The sequence below is a fragment of the Oncorhynchus masou genome, chromosome 2, assembly GCF_036934945.1.
Source record: "Oncorhynchus masou masou isolate Uvic2021 chromosome 2, UVic_Omas_1.1, whole genome shotgun sequence".
NCBI classification, from domain to species: domain Eukaryota; kingdom Metazoa; phylum Chordata; class Actinopteri; order Salmoniformes; family Salmonidae; genus Oncorhynchus; species Oncorhynchus masou.
The window spans coordinates 13,354,797-13,371,787 of record NC_088213.1 but is presented as its reverse complement, the minus strand read 5'-3'; the positions used below and the strand labels follow the sequence as shown (position 1 = coordinate 13,371,787).

General features: G+C 43.6%; 1 protein-coding gene across 1 annotated transcript in view; it reads left to right on the top strand.

The window, feature by feature from the left end:
- aldh1a3 (aldehyde dehydrogenase 1 family, member A3) overlaps positions 1 to 8,294 on the top strand; it is a 42,472-nt gene extending 34,178 nt beyond the window's left edge. The window contains exons 11-13 of the mRNA XM_064987827.1: positions 1,905 to 2,062; positions 6,119 to 6,193; positions 6,342 to 8,294. Coding sequence (XP_064843899.1) covers positions 1,905 to 2,062; positions 6,119 to 6,193; positions 6,342 to 6,411 — 303 coding nt within the window. The 3' untranslated portion in view covers positions 6,412 to 8,294. The remainder of the gene's footprint in view (positions 1 to 1,904; positions 2,063 to 6,118; positions 6,194 to 6,341) is intronic.
- The last annotated feature ends 8,697 nt before the right edge of the window (positions 8,295 to 16,991 follow it).

The window sequence follows — 16,991 nt, the reverse complement described above, 5'->3', positions numbered from 1 at the left end:
TAAAGGTGCTCAATGGATCTGCCCATGCTAATACTGGCTTTGTGGTATTAGAGCTGTCTATCCAAGTCTATGGTCATGGTAAAGCAGGATCATATCATAGAAATACATAGAGGACTCTAGTGGCCAAAAGCCGTTTTAGCATGGGCAGCGCTATTGAGGACTTTCACTATTTTTAAAGTGGTCAATTGGGATGGACTTCCTATGGGTTAAGGAATGATCACATAATTCCATCCAGGTCATCAGGAGGGATCAGTAAATTAATTATAATCGTGAACAAACATTCCATTACTACAGGTGGCAGTAAATTGCCAACCTTGGCTTTATATCTGTTCAAACACACACACTGCAGGTGAAAAGATACAACACACTGCAGGTGAAACGATACAACACACTGCAGGTGAAACGATACAACACACTGCAGGTGAAACGATACAACACACTGCAGGTGAAACGATACAACACACTGCAGGTGAAACGATACAACACACTGCAGGTGAAACGATACAACACACTGCAGGTGAAACGATACAACACACTGCAGGTGAAACGATACAACACACTGCAGGTGAAAAGATACAACACACTGCAGGTGAAAAGATACAACACACTGCAGGTGAAAAGATACAACACACTGCAGGTGAAAAGATACAACACACTGCAGGTGAAAAGATACAACACACTGCAGGTGAAAAGATACAACACACTGCAGGTGAAAAGCAGGTGAAAAGATACAACACACTGCAGGTGAAAAGGTGAAAAGATACAACACACTGCAGGTGAAAAGATACAACACACTGCAGGTGAAAAGATACAACACACTGCAGGTGAAAAGATTACAACACACTGCAGGTGAAAAGATACAACACACTGCAGGTGAAAAGATACAACACACTGCAGGTGAAAAGATTACAACACACTGCAGGTGAAAAGATGGCGCTGAAGAACATGGCTGACGTTTTATATTCTCCCAACCAATTGTGATATTTATAGCCTCGTTATTGTTATTCTTATTGTGTTACTTTTTATTCTTATTTTTTACTTTAATCTATTTGAAATATTGTCTTAACTATTCTTGAACTGCACTGTTGGTTGAGGGCTTGTAATTCCTTTCTGTCTCTCTCTCTCTGTCTGTCTCTCTCTGTCTCAGTAAGCATTTCACGGTAAGGTCTACACTTGTTGTATTCGGCGCATGTGACAAATATAGTTTGATTTGATTGGATTTGAAGTATGTAGCCTTTTAGTTTGTTTACCAACTCATCAAATTAGTAGAAGAAGAAAATGTACTACTTAAAAATGGAGATGGCCTCAATGGCACTACCCATGCCCCCACATGCCCCCGCATGCCCCCACATGCCCCCACAGACCAACTGTGGCAGATGCATTGTTACATCCTATACATATCTCTATGGTTGTATTCACTAGACACCAAACGGAAGAAAATGGACTGACACAGGGAGGAAGCTGAACCTGTCAAATAACAAACGCTTGTGTTTTTATTATTAATACGACCCAAGGCTATTCTGATTGGTCCTGATTGATCCTACATACATTTATTTGGACACAACACAACATTGACATGGTTCAGCAGTGAAGTCATTGCATTTTTTAATATAACATTTTCTTCACATTGTTCATCAAATCCAAGTCAATCTAAATTGGGCGTTGAACTGACATCTGTGGCCTGTGAGGCTTTGCTTTATCCTTCTCCTGCTGACCATGGCCTGTTTGAATACATAACAAACCTACATGTCTCTCCTCCTTGAGGTAATCACTGATCCAACAAACTGATAGGTGTAAGCAATTACCAATTACCAGCCAGGTCACATCAGGCATTTCTTCAAAGGAGGGCAGTAGGAAGGATGCATTTGAACAGGGCATGTAATCTTCTCCATGACCCCATCCAGATCTTTGGCCCGGTCCAGTGTATATTCCGATTCAAGAGCCAGCAGGAGGCCATAGAGAGAGCCAACAGTACGGAGTACGGCTTGGCTTCTGCCGTGTTCACACGCAATCTGGACCGGGCTCTCTCTGTGTCTGCTGCCCTGGAGACTGGCACCGTCTGGTAGGTTACTGTTAACTCCTGAACAATGGTACCTTGCTAGTATCACTACATATGACTACAGCAACAACTATTAGCTGCTACTATTCCCATCCTAACAATTCAATACTAGTACTAATATCCAAAATAGTGTAAGGATGAGAACTGGATGCTAGTGATTGATTAGTAATGTCTGACAAGTTCCTATAAATACTGTAGGTTAGTCCCATAGAGATAGATAGAGCACTCATCTTTGTATCTGTTACAGAATGGGCAGCGCCATTGAGGCTATCTTCATTTTAAAGTAGTCAATTTGGTTCTTCCCGATTGGCCGAACCCTCCTGATGACCTGGTTGGACATGACTCCAACAGGGTCACCAGGAGGGATCAGCCAATGAAGTTGGAAGTGCCAACAAGTTGACTACATTAAAATGGTGGAAGCCCTCAATGGCGCTTCCCATGCTAATGTGACCTCTAGGCCACTAGAGGCCTCTATAATTCTCTATGGTTTGTCCTCTCTCCTGCAGACAGACTACTTGACATAAGGCTCGTTACTACCACTACTAATACTAATAATAATAATAATAATAATAATAATACTTCTACTACTACTACTATTACCATTGGCCCAAAGCCAACCACTACTCCTTATACTCCTACATATACCTTATACCTACTTATACCTCTTCATGTGAGAACACAGCTGTAGCTGCACCTTGTGGCCACAAGATAGAGCCGGGTAGATAGGTAGAGGTATCCCAGACGAAGCTCCTCTGTGTGGCAGTGAGAGAAGGACAAGGAGTGGGAGAGAAAAAGGAAGAAATATTTTTATTTCACCTTTATTTAACCAGGTAGGCTAGTTGAGAACAAGTTCTCATTTGCAACTGCGACCTGGCCAAGATAAAGCAAAGCAATTTGACACATACAACAACAGAGTTACACATGGAATAAACAGAACATACAGTCAATAATACAGTAGAAAAATAAGTCTATATACGATGTGAGCAAATGGGGTGAGATAAGGGAGGTAAAGGCAAAAAAAGGCCATGATGCGAGGTAAATACAATATAGCAAGTAAAACACTGGAATGGTAGATCTGCACTGTAATCTGTACTGTCCTTAAACCAACAGGGTTTCCTGAGTGATCATAGACCTCAGTCTGAACGTTTAGGTTACGTCATGGCAGGAGGGGAGGACCATCAGAACATGGGGTTTGGGCCACATTAGGATTATACAAGTTAAGGTTATGACACTGGATGGGTATGACATGCTATCGCTTCCCTGGTGAATTCTGGGATGGAACTGAGGTTACTGTAAACAAATACATTACTCTGCTTATTCTCCTCTGTCTGTCTCTCTCTCTCTGTCTGTCTCTCTCTGTCTCACTGTCTATCTCTCTTTCTCACTGTCTCACACTCTGTCTGTCTCTCTCTCTCTCACTCTGTCTCACTTTCTGTCTTTAAATCTTTTTTTTCACCTTTAGTTAACCAGGTAGGCTAGTTGAGAACAAGTTCTCATTTACAACTGCGACCTGGCCAAGATAAAGCATAGCAATTCGACACATACAACAACACAGAGTTACACATGGAATAAACAAAACATACAGTCAATAATACAGTAGAAAAAACGAACAAAGTCTATATACAGTGAGTGCAAATGAGGTAAGATAAGGGAGTTAAGGCAATAAATGGGATTTGAAATGGTCGGTAATCTGTTTGTTAACTTGGCTTTCGAAGACCTTAGAAAGACAGGGTAGGATAGATATAGGTCTGTAGCAGTTTGGGTCTAGATTGTCACCCCCTTTGAAGAGGGGGTGACAGCTTTCCAATCTTTGGGAATCTCAGACGATACGAAAGAGAGTTTGAACAGTCTAGTAATAGGGGTTGCAACAATTTCGGCAGATCATTTTAGAAAGAGAGGGTCCAGATTGTCTAGCCCGGCTGATTTGTAGGGGTCCAGATTTTACAGCTCTTTCAGAACATCAGCTATCTGGATTTGGGTGAAGGAGAAATGGTGGGGGCTTGGGCGGGTTGCTGTGGAGGGTGCCGGGCAGTTGGCCGGGGTAGGAGTAGACAGGTGGAAAGCATGGCCAGCCATAGAGAAATGCTTATTGAAATTCTCAATTATAGTGGATTTATTGGTGGTAAGTGTTTCCTAACCTCAGAGCAGTGGGCAGCTGGGAGGAGGTGCTCTTATTCTCCATGGACTTTACAGTGTCCCAGAACATTTTTGAATTTGTAATACAGGATGCAAATTTCTGTTTGAAAAAGCTAGCCTTAGCTTTCCTAACTGCCTGTGTATATTTGTTCCTAACTTCCGTGAAAAGTTGCATATCACGGGGGCTATTCGATGCTAATCAGAACGCCTCAGGATGTTTTTGTGCTGATCAAGGGCAGACAGGTCTAGTGAACCAAGGAATATATCTATTCCTGGTTCTAAATATTTTGAATGGAGCATGCTTATTTAAGATGGTGAGGAAGGCACTTTTTAAAGAATAGCCAGACATACTCTACTGATGGGATGAGTTCAATGTCATTCCAGGATACCCCGGCCAGGTCGATTAGCAAGGTCAGCTCGCAGAAGTTTTTTAGGGAGCGTTTGACAGTGATGAGGGGTGGTTGTTTGATCGCAGACCCATTACAGATACAGGCAATGAGATAGTGATCGCTGAGATCTTGATTGAAAACAGCAAAGGTGTATTTGGAGGGTGAGTTAGTTAGGATGATATCTATTAGGGTGCCGGTGTTTACGGATTTGGGGTTGTACCTGGTAGGTTCATTGATAATTTGTGTAAGATTGAGGGCAACAAGCTTAGATTGTAGGAAGGCCGGGGTGTTAAGCATGTCCCAGTTTAGGTCACCTAGTAGCACGAGTTCAGAAGATAGATGGGGGGGGGGCAATCAATTCACATATGGTGTCAAGGGCACAGCTGTAGGCATAGGGTGGTCTATAGCAAGCGGCAACGGTGAGAGACTTGTTTCTGGAAAGGTGAGTTTTTAGAAGTAGATGCTCGAACTGTTTGGGTACAGACCTGGATAGTAAGACAGAACTCTGCAGGCTATCTTTGCAGTAGATCGCAACACCGCCCCCTTTGGCAGTTCTATCTTGGCGGAAAATGTTATAGTTAGGAATGGAAATGTCAGGGTTTTTGGTAGTTTTCCTAAGCCAGGATTCAGACACGGCTAAGGGTTGGCAGAGTGTGCTAAAGCAGTGAGTAAAACAAACTTAGGGAGGAGGCTTCTAATGTTAACATGCATGGAACCAATGCTTTTACGGTTACAGAAGTAAAAAAAAGAAAATGAGAGCACCTGGGGAATAGGAGTGGAGCTAGGCACTGCAGGACCTGGATTAACCTCTACATCACCAGAGGAACAGAGGAGAAGTAGGATAAGGGTACGGCTGAAGGCTATACAAACTGGCTGTCTAGCACGTTTGGAACAGAGAGTAAAAGGAGCAGGTTTCTGGGCACGATAGCATAGATTCAAGGCATAGTGTACAGACAAAGGTAAAGTAGGATGTGAGTACATTGAAGGTAAACCTAGGCATTGAGTAATGATGAGAGAGATATAGTCTCTAGAGACGTTTAAACCAGGTGATGTCATCGCATATGTAGGAGGTGGAACAACATGGTTGGTTAAGGCATATTGAGCAGGGCTAGAGGCTCTACAGTGAAATAAGACAGTAATCACTAACCAGGACAGTAATGGATGAGGCATATTGATATTAGAGAGAGGCATGCATAGCCAAGTTATCGTATGGGTCCAGTGAGTGGTTGGGCTGGCGGTTGAGTAGTTGCGCTTCTACTCCCATACCGGCAGTAGAAGGGGTCCGGATATTGTAGCCCAGGAGTGGGCTTCGGTGGTAGCCCAGGAGCCCTAGCCGGGCTAGCTTCAGGCTAATTTGTGCTTGCTCCGGGATGGAAACGCCAGCCAGGAGTAGTCACCCGTGATTGCGATTAGCAAGTTGCGAAGATCCAGATGAAAAGGTTCAGAGTTTGCGGAAGGAATCCGGGGATAGAAAAATAGGTCCGTTATGCTCTCTCACTCTCTCTCACTTTCTGTCTCTCTCTCTCTCTCTCAGGGTAAACTGCTATAACGCCCTCCATGCCCAGGCACCATTCGGAGGATACAAAATGTCAGGCAATGGACGAGAGCTGTAAGTCACTTCTCTTCAACACTATGTGTGATGAAAGGGTTTACTAGTTTGTTTACCCACACATTTTGCACATTTTTAACACAATGTGAATGATTAGAACAATACAAATTAATTAGTATTTATTAACCTTTGTATTTTGATTCCTCAGGGGTGAGTATGCATTGGCAGAGTACTCTGAGGTGAAAGCTGTGACCATCAAACTGACTGAGGCACTGTGAGGGACACAGGAGAGACCACAAACCACTACTAGAGCCCAGCCCAGCACTACTCTGTCATCAACTCAGGCTGTGTCCCAACACTCTGAAGCCACTCCCTTTCATCATCTTCTTGTCTCCTTTCATTTATCACCTTTGGTCATAAAGAGTTTGATTTGTGCGTGTGCTGTGCTCAAATCCTATTCAACGCCTATTTCACCTATCACTCAAAGTCATAAGGTGAAAAAGCCAAGGAAAGGACGCCATCGAAGGGTGTTGGGACACTGGAGTGGCTTGAAGTGGCTTTTTTTCCTTGGCAAATTAAAGGAAACAAGGAGAGGTGGCCAATCTGGAAGTGAATTGGGACGCAGCCAAACCCTATTAGAGTTTCAGACCCTCCCACAGCTCTATTGCTCCAGGGGTGTATTAATAGGAACCAATTGGAAGCAAACGGGACGAAATGGGAGGGAAATACCTGAATTTGTCCAATAGAAATTGCTACGGTTCGCAACACTTTACACTAATGAATACACCCCAGCCCTTTACAATATCACAGCACTTCAGAGCTTCACTAATGCCCACCAACAGATGTGGTGTGCAATTTTGAACCTTTTTTGTCAGCAGTCCCATAGTAGAACATTACCAGTCCCATAGTAGAACATCACCAGTCCCATAGTATAACGTGGGCCGTGTTCGGCAGAGCACAACATTGTGGAACATTCAGATAAAAATATATTATGTAGAACAAACATGCCTCTCAGATTTGTAGAATAAGGAATCACCACATCAGCTCTAGTCATAGCATTTCTATCTGCAATGTTCCACAACATTTGCCTACACTGAACGCAGCCCGGTTTATGCCTATGCTACTGTCTATCTATGTGGGTCTCATGTACAGAAATGAATGTGGGGAATAATAAAAAATACAAAAATGTGTTTCTTAATTTTGGGTTTTCTGATATGAATGTTCTTATCTCATTTTGAGGAGCATTTTCTCCCTTTTCAAATGGTGGTATGAATTTTAATTCCCGTTCCAAACAAGGTCATATTTACCTCTATTTTTAACTTTCTAATGCCCAGAAGAAAGACATGTTTTTAACCCACTACAATAACAATATATAGGTCTGGTACTGTACTAGCAAACCTTAACCGGCATTTTAACACTTTTCAACACTTTACATTGTGTTGCATTTGGATCTGTGTACAGTATCTTTCAGAGTAGCTCATCTATAAGGTCTTGACCAGCGTGGCAACATTCTGCTCACTTTACTACAATTCACAGGTTTCACAGAAATACTGGTCAGATTCAGGGATTGATGGAAAACCTGGGAATTTTCTGAAAGTGAACAGAATGTTGCAGCACTAGTCTTGACTCCTGTGTTACTGTTATTAACATGTTGTTATGTCTTGGGTGACCATACCCCTGATGATTTTTGTATGCTTGGTGGTTTTATTGAACTAAATGTAGGAAGTTTTGAAAATGGTTTGATGGAATGTATTTCTTTGCAATACATATGGGGCTGGTTTCCCAAACTAAAACAACATTTCAATGGAGATTCTCATTTGAGACGTGTGTTTAATCCAAGCACTCGGGTTAATCTGTGTCTGGGAAACCGGAGCCTAATTCAATGAGGTAAAACATGGGGCTTGTGTCTATTGCTGTTTTTAATGCTATAACAATGCTACTGAAAACTGCCATTATGTTCAAAATACAAGTCATTTGGACTCCAGTAATGTCTCCAATGGGAGGTAAATCAGTCCTTGTCACAATATGCACCATATATGAGATGTTGCAATGTATAACAAACCACAAGGAAACAAGTCATTCTGTTTGTTTCATTTGCTAAACTCTCACTTTTTATATGGATATTTAAATACACATTTTAAATAAAAGAAAATGGAAAGTGTTTGTGATTTGTTTGGATTTTCATGTCATACAGATAAGATTGTAACACCTCTTGGAGAAAAGCAGTTTCTTGGAATATGGTTACCAGCAACTGCTAGTTAAAAAGGGCAAGTATTTTTTATTTAAATGAAGGATTCTGTCTGTCTATCCATTCTTATTTCCTTTTAGAGGTCATTGAGTGCTGCTGTATCAAATTACAATACAGTCCAAGGCTAAATATACCACGTTTATTGACAGTTCAGAATTATCACCAAGAAAATATAAAATACAGAGTGAAACATGAACATTTTCCTAGACAAAGTTATCAAATAGCAGAAATGCTTTCAACTAGTTTGACCTCACTCACTCACTCTCACACACACACACACACACACACACAACACAGTTTTGCATGACACTAGTATCGATTGGCTGGCTTTAGGACCACTGCACTGTTGGTTAAGGGCTTGTAAGTAAGCATTTTATGACAAAGTCTACACTTGTTGTATTCGGCGCATGTGACAAAGTTTGGTTTGATTTGCTCTGCATTATGAATGACCTGACTTTTGCAGAGGCCATATCACCTTAAATGCTGCACGGCCAATGCAGAGGCCATATCACCTTAAATGCTGCACGGCCAATGCAGAGGCCATATCACCTTAAATGCTGCACGGCCAATGCTGAGGCCATATCACCTTAAATGCTGCACGGCCAATGCAGAGGCCATATCACCTTAAATGCTGCACGGCCAATGCAGAGGCCATATCACCTTAAATGCTGCACGGCCAATGCAGAGGCCATATCACCTTAAATGCTGCACGGCCAATGCAGAGGCCATATCACCTTAAATGCTGACGGCCAATGCAGAGGCCATATCACCTTAAATGGCCAATGCAGAGGCCATATCACCTTAAATGCTGCACGGCCAATGCAGAGGCCATATCACCTTAAATGCTGCACGGCCAATGCAGAGGCCATATCACCTTAAATGCTGCACGGCCAATGCAGAGGCCATATCACCTTAAATGCTGCACGGCCAATGCAGAGGCCATATCACCTTAAATGCTGCACGGCCAATGCAGAGGCCATATCACCTTAAATGCTGCACGGCCAATGCAGAGGCCATATCACCTTAAATGCTGCATATCACCTTAAATGCTGCACGGCCAATGCAGAGGCCATATCACCTTAAATGCTGCACGGCCAATGCAGAGGCCATATCACCTTAAATGCTGCACGGCCAATGCAGAGGCCATATCACCTTAAATGCTGCACGGCCAATGCAGAGGCCATATCACCTTAAATGCTGCACGGCCAATGAGAGGCCATATCACCTTATATCACCTTAAATGCTGCACACCTTAAATGCTGCAATGCAGAGGCCATATCACCTTAAATGCTGCACGGCCAATGCAGAGGCCATATCACCTTAAATGCTGCACGGCCAATGCAGAGGCCATATCACCTTAAATGCTGCACGGCCAATGCAGAGGCCATATCACCTTAAATGCTGCACGGCCAATGCAGAGGCCATATCACCTTAAATGCTGCACGGCCAATGCAGAGGCCATATCACCTTAAATGCTGCACGGCCAATGCAGAGGCCATATCACCTTAAATGCTGCACGGCCAATGCAGAGGCCATATCACCTTAAATGCTGCACGGCCAATGCAGAGGCCATATCACCTTAAATGCTGCACGGCCAATGCAGAGGCCATATCACCTTAAATGCTGCACGGCCAATGCAGAGGCCATATCACCTTAAATGCTGCACGGCCAATGCAGAGGCCATATCACCTTAAATGCTGCACGGCCAATGCAGAGGCCATATCACCTTAAATGCTGCACGGCCAATGCAGAGGCCATATCATCTTAAATGCTGCACGGCCAATGCAGAGGCCATATCACCTTAAATGCTGCACGGCCAATGCAGAGGCCATATCCACGTCGGCACCAACGATGTTAGGATGAAACAGTCAGAGATCACCAAGCGCAACATAGCTTCTGCGTGTAAATCAGCTAGAAAGATGTGTCGGCATCGAGTAATTGTCTCTGGCCCCCTCCCAGTTAGGGGGAGTGATGAGCTCTACAGCAGAGTCTCACAACTCAATCGCTGGTTGAAAACTGTTTTCTGCCCCTCCGAAAAGTTAGAATTTGTAGATAATTGGCCCTCTTTTTGGGACTCATCCACAAACAGGACCAAGCCTGACCTGCTGAGGAGTGACGGACTCCATCCAAGCTGGAGGGTGCTCTCATCTTATCTACCAACATAGACAGGGCTCTTCCTCTAGCTCCACAATGAAATAGGGTGCAGGCCAGGCAGCAGGCTGTTAGCCAGCCTGCAAGCATAGTGGAGTCTGCCACTAGCATAGTCAGTGTAGTCAGCTCAGCTATCACCATTGAGACCGTGTCTGTGCCTCGACCTAGGTTGCGCAAAACTAAACATGGCGGTGTTCGCCTTAGCAATCTCACTAGCATAAAGACCACCTCCATTCCTGTCATTATTGAAAGAGATCATGATACCTCACATCTCAAAATAGGGCTACTTAATGTTAGATCCCTTACTTCAAAGGCAATTATAGTCAATGAACTAATCACTGATCATAATCTTGATGTGATTGGCCTGACTGAAACATGGCTTAAGCCTGATGAATTTACTGTGTTAAATGAGGCCTCACCTCCTGGCTACACTAGTGACCATATCCCCCGTGCATCCCGCAAAGGCGGAGGTGTTGCTAACATTTACGATAGCAAATTTCAATTTACAAAAAAAAATGACGTTTTCGTCTTTTGAGCTTCTAGTCATGAAATCTATGCAGCCTACTCAATCACTTTTTATAGCTACTGTTTACAGGCCTCCTGGGTCATATACAGCGTTCCTCACTGAGTTCCCTGAATTCCTATCGGACCTTGTAGTCATAGCAGATAATATTCTAATCTTTGGAGACTTTAATATTCACATGGAAAAGTCCACAGACCCACTCCAAAAGGCTTTCGGAGCCATCATCGACTCAGTGGGTTTTGTCCAACATGTCTCTGGACCCACTCACTGTCACAGTCATACGCTGGACCTAGTTTTGTCCCATGGAATAAATGTTGTGGATCTTAATGTTTTCCTCATAATCCAGGACTATCGGACCACCATTTTATTACGTTTGCAATTGCAACAAATAATCTGCTCAGACCCCAACCAAGGAACATCAAAAGTCGTGCTATAAATTCACAGACAACACCAAGATTCCTTGATGTCCTTCCAGATTCCCTCTGTCTACCCAATGACACCAGAGGACAAAAATCAGTTAACCACCTAACTGAGGAACTCAATTTAACCTTGCGCAATACCCTAGATGCAGTTGCACCCCTAAAAACTAAAAACATTTCTCATAAGAAACTAGCTCCCTGGTACACAGAAAATACCCGAGCTCTGAAGCAAGCTTCCAGAAAATTGGAACGGAAATGGCGCCACACCAAACTGGAAGTCTTCCGTCTAGCTTGGAAAGACAGTACCGTGCAGTACCGAAGAGCCCTTACAGCTGCTCGATCATCCTATTTTTCTAACTTAATTGAGGACAATAAGAACAATCCAAAATTCCTTTTTGATACGGTCGCAAAGCTAACTAAAAAGCAGCATTCCCCAAGAGAGGATGACTTTCACTTTAGCAGTGATAAATTCATGAACTTCTTTGAGGAAAAAATTATGATTATTAGAAAGCAAATTACAGACTCCTCTTTAAATCTGCGTATTCCTTCAAAGCTCAGTTGTCCTGAGTCTGCACAACTCTGCGTGGACCTAGGATCAAGAGAGACGCTCAAGTGTTTTAGTACTATATCTCTTGACACAATGATGAAAATAATCATGGCCTCTAAACCTTCAAGCTGCTTACTGGACCCTATTCCAACTAAACTACTGAAAGAGCTGCTTCCTGTGCTTGGCCCTCCTATGTTGAACATAATAAACGGCTCTCTATCCACCGGATGTGTACCAAACTCACTAAAAGTGGCAGTAATAAAGCCTCTCTTGAAAAAGCCAAACCTTGACCCAGAAAATATAAAAAACTATCGGCCGATATCGAATCTTCCATTCCTCTCAAAAATCTTAGAAAAGGCTGTTGCTCAGCAACTCACTGCCTTCCTGAAGACAAACAATGTATATGAAATGCTTCAGTCTGGTTTTAGACCCCATCATAGCACTGAGACGGCACTTGTGAAGGTGGTAAATGACATTTTAATGGCATCGGACCGAGGCTCTGCATCTGTCCTCGTGCTCCTAGACCTTAGTGCTGCTTTTGATACCATCGATCACCACATTCTTTTGGAGAGATTGGAAACCCAAATTGGTCTACACGGACAAGTTCTGGCCTGGTTTAGATCTTATCTGTCGGAAAGATATCAGTTTGTCTCTGTGGATGGTTTGTCCTCTGACAAATCAACTGTAAATTTCGGTGTTCCTCAAGGTTCCGTTTTAGGACCGCTGTTGTTTTCACTATATATTTTACCTCTTGGGGATGTTATTCGAAAACATAATGTTAACTTTCACTGCTATGCGGATGATACACAGCTGTACATTTCAATGAAACATGGTGAAGCCCCAAAATTGCCCTCGCTAGAAGCATGTGTTTCAGACATAAGGAAGTGGATGGCAGCAAACTTTCTACTTTTAAACTCGGATAAAACAGAGATGCTTGTTCTAGGTCCCAAGAAACAAAGAGATCTTCTGTTGAATCTGACAATTAATCTTAATGGTTGTACAGTCATCTCAAATAAAACTGTGAAGGACCTCGGCGTTACTCTGGACCCTGATCTCTCTTTTGAAGAACATATCAAGACCATTTCAAGGACAGCTTTTTCCATCTACGTAACATTGCAAAAATCAGAAACTTTCTGTCCAAAAATGATGCAGAAAAATTAATCCATGCTTTTGTCACTTCTAGGTTAGACTACTGCAATGCTCTACTTTCCGGCTACCCGGATAAAGCACTAAATAAACTTCAGTTAGTGCTAAATACCGCTAGAATCCTGACTAGAACCAAAAAATTTGATCATATTACTCCAGTGCTAGCCTCCCTACACTGGCTTCCTGTCAAAGCAAGGGCTGATTTCAAGGTTTTACTGCTAACCTACAAAGCATTGCATGGGCTTGCTCCTACCTATCTCTCTGATTTGGTCCTGCCGTACATACCTACACGTACGCTACGGTCACAAGACGCAGAATTGTCCCTAGAATTTCTAAGCAAACAGCTGGAGGCAGGGCTTTCTCCTATAGAGCTCCATTTTTATGGAACGGTCTGCCTACCCATGTCAGAGACGCAAACTCGGTCTCAACCTTTAAGTCTTTACTGAAGACTCATCTCTTCAGTGGGTCATATGATTGAGTGTAGTCTGGCCCAGGAGTGGGAAGGTGAACGGAAAGGCTCTGGAGCAACGAACCACCCTTGCTGTCTCTGCCTGGCCGGTTCCCCTCTTTCCACTGGGATTCTCTGCCTCTAACCCTATTACAGGGGCTGAGTCACTGGCTTGCATGCCGTCCCTGGAGGGGGTGCGTCACCTGAGTGGGTTGATTCACTGATGTGGTCATCCTGTCTGGGTTGGCGCCCCCCCCCTTGGGTTGTGCCGTGGCGGAGATCTTTGGGGCTATACTCAGCTTTGTCTCAGGATGGTAAGTTGGTGGTTGAAGATATCCCTCCAGTGGTGTGGGGGGCTGTGCTTTGGCAAAGTGGGTGGGGTTATATCCTTCCTGTTTGGCCCTGTCCGGGGGTGTCCTCGGGTGGGGCCACAGTGTCTCCTGACCCCTCCTGTCTCAGCCTCCAGTATTTATGCTGCAGTAGTTTATGTGTCGGGGGGCTGGGGTCAGTTTGTTATATCTGGAGTACTTCTCCTGTCCAATTCGGTGTCCTGTGTGAATCTAAGTGTGCGTTCTCTAATTCCTTCTCTCTCTCGGAGGACCTGAGCCCTAGGACCATGCCCCAGGACTACCTGACATGATGACTCCTTGCTGTCCCCAGTCCACCTGGCCGTGCTGCTGCTCCAGTTTCAACTGACCTGAGCCCTAGGACCATGCTCCAGGACTACTTGACATGATGACTCCTTGCTGTCCCCAGTCCACCTGGCCGTGCTGCTGCTCCAGTTTCAACTGTTCTGCCTTATTATTATTCGACCATGCTGGTCATTTATGAACATTTGAACATCTTGGCCATGTTCTGTTATAATCTCTACCCGGCACAGCCAGAAGAGGACTGGCCACCCCACATAGCCTGGTTCCTCTCTAGGTTTCTTCCTAGGTTTTGGCTTTTCTAGGAGTTTTTCCTAGCCACCGTGCTTCTATTGCTTGCTGTTTGGGGTTTTAGGCTGGGTTTCTGTACAGCACTTTGAGATATCAGCTGATGTACGAAGGGCTATATAAATAAATTTGATTTGATTTTGATTTGATATCACCTTAAATGCTGCACGGCCAATGCAGACATCGGATTGACCAGAGTGGAAGTTTGCTTTGCCAGTCAGTCCTTTTGTATCACTTTCAGAAAGCAGAGACCGCGCCAGTTTGCTTTGCCAATCAGCCGTTAAGGCAGTGAGCTGATTCATGCTTTGCCAATCAGCCGTTAAGGCAGTGAGCTGATTCATGCTTTGCCAATCAGCCGTTAAGGCAGTGAGCTGATTCATGCTTTGCCAATCAGCCGTTAAGGCAGTGAGCTGATTCATTTGATGTCAGCACTTTGAACTCGGCCTTGTAAACTTTGTTGTAATCCGATAGACTTTTTGATGACCATTTGAAACCAGAAGTTATTTTGTAAGTCGCTCTGGATAAGAGCGTCTGCAAAATGACTTAAATGTAAATGTAAATTGCTAGAACAATATAGGCTGTGATAGCTGTAGGTCTAATTGATATGTTCATTCATTTACCCAGTAGGCTAGAGCAATTTTGATTTCATGTATTGGTATGAAAATAAACACAGAGCATACACATGTTTTTTGGCTTCAAATACAATAACAATGGTTGCCTTTCTTGCTATAGACCTATTTGATCATCATTCCCTGCTTGCATCTCTAATCCCCATCTGTAGCATACCTGTATCTGGTAGAATACATTTACACCTTTCTCTCTCTATCAGTCTTGCTTGTCCATCTTCCTCAATTAAAATGAAATATTCCCACAGATCAATCTTTCTGTCAAAACGTCATTAAATATTGGTAAGTTATTTAGCTATAGTGTAGATGTAGGGCTGTTTCTTTACTAATTACACAGACAGTGCCACTACTGCAATAATATCAGACAGAGAGAGACAAGCTGGCAGAGAGAGACAAGCTGGCAGAGAGACAAGCTGGCAGAGAGAGACAAGCTGGCAGAGAGAGACAAGCTGGCAGAGAGAGACAAGCTGGCAGAGAGAGACAAGCTGGCAGAGAGAGACAAGCTGGCCCGGGGGAAATGTGCGAGCCGCCCCTTTTGTAGGCTGCTATGTTGCAATCAATATTCTCGGTGCCGTCTTGTTTAAACAAAATGTTTCAATATTCTCCGAGCCACCTTGTTGATACAATGCTTCAATATTCGCAGAATGTTTCCCTTCCCTGGCGAATAATGCAGACAGGCAAATGCTAAAATTAGCGGGAAGCGCATGAGCCAATGCCGGCGGGAAGCACAGGAGACACTGACACTGTCATAGTACACTGTATGCACCTGTCCACAAGGGTGGTTTCATATAGCCTATAGCAGGAGATTGGCAAACTTTTTCACGTGGAGCGCCAATTTACAATTGATCCTACCATTTCTAAAGATCTGCGTGATGATTTTCATAAGCATTGCAGGCTACCTAACTGTGCCCCAAAAAAGTCTAACTGCCAACAACTAACTAATTATACTGAACAGAAACATGTAATGTGTTGGTTCAGTGTTTCATGAGCTGAAATAAAAGATCCCAGAAATGTTCCATGTGCACAAAAAGCTTATTTCTCTCAAATTTGGTGCACAATTTGTTTACATCACTGTTAGTGAGCATTTCCCCTTTGCCAAGATAAGCCCTCCACCTGACATGACTGGCATATCAAGAATATGATTCAACCGCATTATCATTACACAGCTGCACCTTGTGCTGGGGACAATAAAAGGCCACTCTAAAATGTGCAGTTTTGTCACACAACACAATGCCACAAATGTCTCAAGTTTGGAGGGAGTGTGCAATTCGCACGCTGACTGCAACATTGTCCACCAGAACTGTTGCCAGATAATTAAATGTTAATTTCTCTACCATAAGCCGCCTTCAACATCGTTTTAGAGATTTTTGCAATACATCCAACTGGCCTCACAACCACAGGATAACGGGATAACGAACACAATTACATTTTATCGATGGCAACTTGACTGGACAGAGATTCCGTGACAAGATTCTGAGGCCCATTGTCGTGCCTTTCATCCGCTGCCATCATCTCATGTTTCAGCATGATAATGCACAGCCCCATGTCGCAAGGATCTGTACACAATTACTGGAACCCAAAAATGTCCAAGTTCTTCCATGGCCTGCATACTCACCAGACATGTCACCCATTGAGCATGTTTGGGATGCTCTGGATCAAAGTGTATGACAGCATGTTCCAGTTCCAGCCAATATCCAGCAACTTTGCTCAGCCATTGTAGAGGAGTGGGACAACATTCCATAGGCCACAATCAACAGCCTATTCAACTATATGCAAAGGAGATGTGTTAGGCAAACAGTGGTCACATCAGATACT